This window comes from Hylobates moloch, unplaced genomic scaffold, assembly GCF_009828535.3.
Source record: "Hylobates moloch isolate HMO894 unplaced genomic scaffold, HMol_V3 SCAFFOLD_7, whole genome shotgun sequence".
In the NCBI taxonomy this organism is placed as follows: Eukaryota; Metazoa; Chordata; class Mammalia; order Primates; family Hylobatidae; genus Hylobates; species Hylobates moloch.
The window spans coordinates 41,593,119-41,601,703 of NW_026652282.1; the positions used below are offsets into that span (position 1 = coordinate 41,593,119).

Below are 8,585 nucleotides of genomic sequence, written 5' to 3' on the forward strand. Positions count from 1 at the left end.
AATCGCTTGAACTTGGGAGGCAGAGGTTGCAGTGAGCCGAGATGGCACCACTGCACTCCAGCCTGGGTGACAGAATGAGATTCCATCTCACAGAAAAAAAAAAAAAATTACACAAAAAGCAAACTAAAAATTGATACATTTGATTATTTTACAATTAAAACTTCTACTCAAAAAGACACCATAAACAGCCTAGACTAAGGAAAGATATTGACTACACACAAAATTGAAATCTAGAATATACAAAGAATTCATATAAAGCAATAAGAAGAGACAACTCAACAAAAACATGAATAAAGAATATGAACAGGCGGCTGGGTGCAGTGGCTCATGTCTGTAATCCCAGCACTTTGGGAGGCCGAGGCGGGCAGATCACGAGGTCAAGAGATCGAGACTATCCTGGCCAACATGGTGAAACTCTGCCTCTACTAAAAATACAAAAATTAGCTGGGCGTGGTGGTGCACACCTGTAGTCTCAGCTACTCAGGAGGCTGAAGCAGGAGAATCACTTGAACCCGGGAGGCAGAGGTTGCAGTGATCCGACATCGCGCCACTGCACTCCAGCCTGGCAACGAGTGAGACTCCGTCTCAAAAAAAAAAAAAAGAATATGAACAGGCAAGCCACAGAAGAGGAACTCTAACTAGTCAATAACATATGAAATGATAAATACTTTCAATAGTAATCAGGGAAGTGAAAATTACAATAACATACCAATTTACCCTTGCCATATTACCAAAATTTAAAATCTATAATTCTGTGTGTGTGTGTGTACACGAGTCTAAATCACACACTATCTGTAACATTAATTTTGCCACATAAGGTCATAGAGCTTTGCATTTTAACATTGATGATTCCTATTCAAAAGCTAAATTCCATACATTTCACGAAGCTGTATCTGCCCACCTGGCTGCAATCCATGCTTTTAGGGGATTAATTTGACATGATGTTAAAACCAGCTCTTTTTATTTCAAAGACTAGTAATAAAATACTATCAAGTATTTTTCCAGTCCACAGGCCTTTACGGGACTCAAAAGAAATAGGTCAAAACCACTTAATGTCTTTTATCTCTAACAAACCCTTTAAAAGCATAAGAGTGTTGGCCGGGTGTGGTGGCTCACACCTGTCATCCCAGCACTTTGGGAAGTGGAGGCAGGCAGATCACTTGAGTCCAGGAGTTCAAGAGCAGCTTGGGCAACATGGCGAAACCCTGTCTCTACCAAACAAACAAACTTAGCCAGGTGTCGTGGCATGTGCCTGTAGTCTCAGCTACTCTGAAGGCTGAGGCAGAAGGATCAATTGGGCCCAGGAGGTTGAGGCTGCAATGAGCCAAGATGGCGCCACTGTTCTCCAGCCTAGGCAACAGAGAGACAGCATCTCTCAAAAAATTTTAAAAAGAAGAAAAACAAAGTATAAGAGTGTTAAGGTTGAAGAAGCTAAGGAAGAAAATTTCTTTAGAGATAGCCATTGGAAAGCTGTGGCATTTTCTCTCTCCAATAGGTGAGTGAAGAGTGTGTTCACCCCACCCCAATCTGATGAGAAGGATTTCAAAGAGATGACCTGTTTGATATACATCCACTAAACTTCAGGGGACACAGAGAACTTGGCACCTGACTTTCACGTAGAAAAATTTTATAAATGACAGGCTGAGGGAGTCTGTGGTAGTAGAGAAAAGGTTGCATGGGGGTGAACTGTGGGTCTTATCCCCACAATCACACACACTCCACAAGCCAGATGTGGACCCTCTGGACATGAACAGGGCTGGGTTACTTTGGAAAGAGGGCTTTTTGCTAGCATCAAGGTGACCTCAGCAAAAAGAGACTGAAGGTACACCATGGGGCCTGGGGATATATTAAATAACTGGTTGGGAAAGTGGCCCTTCCTGCATCAAGGAAATTGCAGTCAGGGGGCTCCAGCTAGGACATCTCCAAGGAAACCATAAAGTGTCAGGAACAGGAAGAATCAGTCTTTGGAATCTGCAACATAGAGAGGGCATCAATATTAGATTACAACTTTGTCAGTTAGGTCAAACTTTTTTTGCCCATTGTATCTCCTTCCTTCCTTCCTCACCCACTACACTCAAGGGCCAGAGATGGCCTAGGTGTTGAGTGGGGGAGAAAGGGGAAGGAGAAGAGCTAGCTGGAAGAGTAAAGAAAGAAAACACTGAGCATGCTCTTTTTGCCACTAAAATCTTTCAGCCTGAAGCAGGTATTTGCTGGGAGAGAGCTTTTCCTTTAAATGAACTTCATCGTTTTCAATGCTATATGTGATCAGACTTACTTTAAAACTAAAATAAGACTACCACTGACCCTCAGAAACTGAAAGGATGATAAGGGAATATTAAGAACAACTTTATACTAATAAATTTGACAGACAAAACTGATAAACTTCTTGAAAGACACAAATTATTGGCTAGGCGTGATGGTGCATGCATGTAATCCCAACACTCTGGGAGACTTAAGTGGGCGGATCACCTGAGGTCACGAGTTCAAGACCAGCCTGGCCAACATGGCAAAACCCCATCTCTACTAAAAATATAAACATTAGCCAGGCATGGTGGTGTACGCCTGTAATCCCAGCTACTCGAGAGGCTGAGACACGAGAATCGCTTGAACCTGGGAGGCAGAGATTGCAGTGAGCCGAGTTGGTGCCACTGCATTCTAGCCTGAGTGACAGAGCGAGACTGTCTCAAAAAAAAAAAAAGGAGAAAAGAAAGACACAAATTATGAAAGCTCATTCAAGAAGAAATAGATCATCTGAATAACCCAGTATCTATCAAACTTTTAAGGAAGAAAGAATACAATTCTACATAAACTCTTCCAAAGAATTGGAAAAAGGAGGAAATACTTCCCAACTTGTTCTGTGATCTTATTATCTTGATTGTGGTGATGTGATCCTGGGTATATACATGTCAACACTTACCAAACTGTTTGCTTTATTTTTTATTTTTTGGAGACAGGGTCTTGCTCTATCACCCAGGCTGGAGTACAGTAGAACAATCATAGCTCACTGTAACCTGAAACTCCTAGGCTCAAGTGATCCTCCCACCTTAGCTTCCTGAGTAGCTACGACTACAGGCATGTGCCACCATGCCCAGCTAATGTTTTTTATTTTTGGTAGAGATGGGGTCTTGCTATGTTGCTCAGGCTGGTCTTGAACTTCTGGTCTCAAGCAATCCCCCCACCTCAGCCTCCCCAAGTGCTAGAATTACAGGTGTGAGCCACTGTGCCCATCCCTGTTTAAGTACGTATAATTTCTTGTATGCCAAATTAAACCACAGTAAAGGGTTTAAAATAGCTAAATCAGTACTTAGAGATAGTTATGGCATTCACAATGCTTATATTAGAAAAGAAGGGTCTCAAATGATGACCTAAGCATCCACCTTATGAAACTAGAAAAAGAGCAAATTAAATTCAAACTAGCAGAAAGACAGAAATAAAAAAGATAAAAGCAAGAATGAATGAAATCGAGGTTTCCATTTCTAGCCACAATGGAGTAAGTCTACTACAGCCTCTCCTACTGATCATTGCAACAAAAATCTCTGGACAAAATACATAAAGTAACTACCTGAGGACTCTGAAAAGTCAACAAAACCAGGAAGACTACAGAGGTGAGCCAAAAAGTAGAGAAGCAACTCATACATCAGTGGGTTCCCCTTTTATCCCTCATCTTCTCTCTCAAGACTTTGACCCAAATACAGGTCCCAGTGACTTATGAACATACACAAGTCCCGAGTTCATCCAGGGACTCTTCACTCAAGAGAAAGCAAAGCCACATACCCTTGAGAACTGAACTAAGATTTAAGCCACAGCTCAAGTCTGAGACTAACACCTGAGTGACAAATGTAAGCAGGGCAGTGAAGGCTTTGAACACTGCCCAAAGACTGAACCCACCACTCGAGTCTCTAACCCCTAAATGGCACATGCACACGACAGATGGAAAGGCTTTGAAAACTGAACTGGTTGGAACTGACACCCATAGAAGGTGAGACAGACCTAGTGGTTTGTTACCTGATAAAGATGAAAAGCAATAACGGGCTGGGCGCGGTGGCTCTTGCCTGTAATCCCAGCACTTTGGAAGGCCAAGGCGGGTGGATCACTTGAGGTCAGGAGTTCAGGACCAACCTGGCCAACATGGCGAAACCCGTCTCTACTAAAAACACAAAAAATTAGCCGGGCATGGTGGCAGGAGCCTGTAATCTCAGCTACTTGGGAGGCTGAGGCAGGAGAATTGCTTGGACCTGGGAGGCAGAGGTTACAGATTGCAGTGAGCTGAGATTGTGCCACTGCACTCCAGCCCGGGCAACAGAGTGAAACTCCGTCTCAAAAAAAAAAAGAAAAAGAAAAAAGAAAAGCAATAATGACACAGTCACCACTATCCAGGAAAGAATCCAAAATTATTCAACATAACAACCAATCACAAAAATGTGACCAATTCTCCAGGGAAAAAGATAATTAACAGATGCCAATCCTGAAATAACCTAGGTGCTGGAAATATCAAAGACATTTAAGTAGTTATGACATCTAAGCTCCATGAGGTAATGGCAAACACTTGAAATGAATGGATAAATAGAAGTTCTCAACAGAGAAACAGAAACTGTAAAAATAAAAAAATTGTAAAAATGATTGGAAAAAAAAAACAGGGCCTCTGGGGACCTGCAGGACAATACCAAAAGGTCCAATGTACGTGTCATTAGAGTCTTCAAAGAAGGAGAAGAGACTAGTGTAGAAAAAAAATTGCAAAAAATAATAACCAAAAACTTCCCGTATTTGGAAAAAGACATGTATTTACAGACTCAAGAAGCACAGCACACCAGAATCAATATAAACTCAAAAGAAACACCAGAAACATTATAATCAAAAGCCTGGAAAGCCAATTTAAAACATTTCTATGCAGCCAGAGGAAAAAAAGGTACACTGCCTATAAGCAAACAAGGATTCAAAGGACTGCAAAATTCTCATCAGAAACAGTGGAGGTCAGAAAACAATGGAACATCTTAAAAATACTAAAGGAAAAGAAATGTCAATCCATAATTCTACATCCAGCAAAAACACCCTTCAAGAATGAAGACAAGTGCTCACTGTCTAAAATTGGAACATATACTAAAATTGGAACAATACAGAGAAGATTAGCATGGCTCCTGTGTAAGGATGACATGCAAATTTGTGAAGGGTTTCATATTTTTTTATAACACAGAGGATAAATGCTTGAGGGGATGGATACGCCATTCACTCTGATATGATTATTACACATCATATGCCTGTATCAAAATATCTGATGTACCCCATAAACATATATACCTACTATTTACCCATAAAAATAAAAATTAAAAAAAAAGAAGACGAAGTGTAAAAATTATCAGGTGAAGGAAAATTAAGAGATTTTTGTCAACAGCAGACTTCTTCTAAGAGAAATGCTGTAGGTTCTTCTTCAGGTGAAGGGAGATGATATCAGAGGGAAACATGGAACTTTGGGAATAAATGAGGAGCAACAGAAATGGCAAAATATCTGGGTAAATGTAATGGATAATTTTTCTTCTTTTGAATTCTTTAAGATATATATGATAGTTGAAAGCAAAAAAATATAACACTGTCTGGGGATTTAAAATGTTATTAGATGTAATATGTTCGAAAACTGTAACATGGAAGAAATTAACCACATCTATACTGTTGTAAAGCTTCTATGTATTACTTTAAGTATTAAACTATAAGTAGAATGTGAAAGGTTGTGTGTGACTATCTTAGTGTCTACAGCAGCCACTGATTTTAAAAAATAACAACCAGGCATGACATCACACACCTGTAGTCCAAGCTACTTGGGAGAGTGAGGCAAGAGGATTGCTTGTGCCCAGGAGCTCAAGACCAGCCTGGGCTAAAATAATAAAAGGCCAGGCTGGTGGCTCAACTGTAATCCAGAATTTGAGAGGCTGAGGTGGCGGTGAGGTCAGAGATCGAGACTATCGAGGCGGAGTTTGCAGTGAGCCGAGATCGCATCACGCCACTGCACTCCAGCCTAGGCGATAGAACAAGACTCCGTCTCTAAATAAATAAATAAATAGGGCAGGACACAGTGGTTCACGCCTGTAATCCCAGCACTTTGGGAGGCTGAGGTGGGTGGATCACCTGAGGTCAGGAGTTCAAGATCAGCCTGACCAATATGGTGAAACCCCGTGTATACTAAAAATACAAAACTTAGCCAGGCGTGGTGGTGTGCACCTGTAGTCCCAGCTACTCGGGAGGCTGAGACAGGAGAAACGCTGGAACCCAGGAGGCAGAGGTTGCAGTGAGCCAAGATCGCACCACTGCGCTCCAGCCTGGGCAACAGAGCAAGATACCATCTTAGATAGATAGATAGATAGATAGATAGATAGATAGATAGATAGATAGATAGATAGGCCAGGTGTGGTGGCTCATGCCTGGAATCCCAGCACTTTGGGAGGCTGAGGCGTGTGGATCACTTGAGGTCAGGAGTTCGAGACCAGGCTGGCCAACATGGTGAAGCCCCATCTCTACTAAAAATACAAAAATTAGCTGGGTATGGCAGTGTGCATGTGTAGTCCCAGCTACTCGGGAGGCTGGGGCAGGAGAATCGCTTGAACCAGGATGGTGGAGCTTGCAGTGAGCCAAGATCGCGCCACTGCACTCCAGCCTGGGCGACAGAGCGAGACTCGCTCTCAAAAATAAATAAATAAATAAATAAAAATAAATAAATACATACATAAAAATTTAATTTAAAAACAAGGAGACAGTGACAAAAAGTAAAGAGGTATGTTTAAAATATAATATTTAAATTATAATTGCACTCCTGGAAATTCATCCCAGAAAAATAAAAACTTATTACAAAAACCTACACAGAAATGTTTGTAGCAAATGTATTCGTAATAGCCCAACACTGGATACAACCTAGATGTCCTTCAACAGGTGAACGGTTAAACAAACATGCATACCATGGAATGCTACTCAGCAATAAAAAGAATCAAGCTTGATACATACAACAACCTGAATGAATCTCTGGAGGATTATGCTGAGTGAAAAAGAACTAATCCCTTAAATTTACATACAGTATGATTCCATTATGTAACATTTTTCAAATGACGAAATCATAGAAACAGAGAACATATTAGTAGTTACCAGGCTATAAGAGGAGATGGGCTGGGAGAAAATCAATATGACTATAAAAGAGTTACGGCCAGGTGTGGTGTCTCACACCTGTAATCCCAGCACTTTGGGAGGCCGAGTTGGGCGGATCGCTTGAGGTCTGGAGTTTGAGACCAGCCTGGCCAACATGGTGAAACCCCATCTCTACTAAAATACAAAACTTAGCCAGGTGGTGGCGGGCGCCTGTAATCCCAGTTACTCGGGAGGCTGAGACAGGAGAATCACTTGAACCCAGGCGGCAGAGGTTGCAGTGAGACCAGATCACACCATTGCACTCCAGCCCGGGCCACACAGCGAGACTCCATCTCAAAAATAAATAAATAAATAATAAAAAGAGTGACATGAGGGATCCTTGCAGTGACAGAAATGTTCCATATTTGATCTGTATAGAAGTCAATATCCTGGTTGGGATACTGTACTACAGTTCTGCAAGATGTTACCTACCAATGGGGGGAATTGGATAAAGGGTACATTACGATCTCTTTGTATTACTTCTTACAAGTGCATGAGAATGTATAATGATCTCAAAACTAAAAGTTTAAGAAAATATTCAAATGTTCCAAAGAAGAGAGGAATGGGAAAATAGAATAACAACAATCAGAAAAAGGGGGACAAAGAAAGAAATAATAAAATGGTAGACCTACATCCAACAATGTCAATAATTACAAAAACACACCAATTAAAAGGCAGATTGTCAGTTGAGATTAAACAAGATTCAACTATATCATGTCTACGAGAAATGCAATTTAAATGGAAAGAATCTCTGTTCAACAAGAGACACAAGAAAGACAGTCTAGACTGGGCGCAGTGGCTCACGACTCTAATCCCAGCACTTTGGGAGGCCGAGGTGGGCGGATTGCCTGAGCTCAGGAGTTTGAGACCAGCCTGGGCTACATGGTGAAATCCTATCTCTACTAAAACACAAAAAATTAGCTGGGCATGGTGGTGGCATGCCTCTAATCCCAGCTACTTGGGAGACTGAGGCAGAAGAATTGCTTGAGCCCGGGAGGTGGAGGTTGCAGTGAGCCAGGATCACACCACTGCACTCCAGCCTGGGTGACAAAGCAAGACTCTGTCTCAAAAAAAAAAAAGACAATCTAACAAAGGGACAGTATGCTTGCAATAAAGCACTAATACGTACTCTACCGAAAATAGTGCCACCAGGCATGGTGTCTCATGCCTGTAATCCTAATGCTTTGGGAGACTGAGGCAGGTGGATCACTTGAGCCCAGGTGTTTGAGACCAGTCTGGGCAACACGGCAAAACCCCATCTCTACAAAAAAATACAAATATTAGCTGGGTGTGGTGGTGCATGCCTGTAGTACCAGCTACTCAGGACGCTGATGAGGAAGTAGGATCACCTGAGCCCAAGGAGGTTGAGGCTGCAGTAAGCCATGATTTCCTGGGCAACAAAGTGAGACACTGTCTCAAAA

General features: G+C 41.8%; 1 protein-coding gene and 1 non-coding gene across 2 annotated transcripts in view; both read left to right on the forward strand.

Annotated features, from left to right (window-relative positions):
- The first annotated feature begins 3,917 nt into the window (after positions 1-3,917).
- ZNF674 (zinc finger protein 674) overlaps positions 3,918-8,585 on the forward strand; it is a 17,916-nt gene continuing 13,248 nt past the window's right edge. Inside the window, exon 1 of the mRNA XM_058441308.1 lies at positions 3,918-3,979. Coding sequence (XP_058297291.1) covers positions 3,918-3,979 — 62 coding nt within the window. The remainder of the gene's footprint in view (positions 3,980-8,585) is intronic.
- LOC116812297 (U6 spliceosomal RNA) lies at positions 5,078-5,180 on the forward strand. Its single transcript, XR_004370610.1, has one exon. It is a non-coding gene; the product is annotated as a U6 spliceosomal RNA (small nuclear RNA).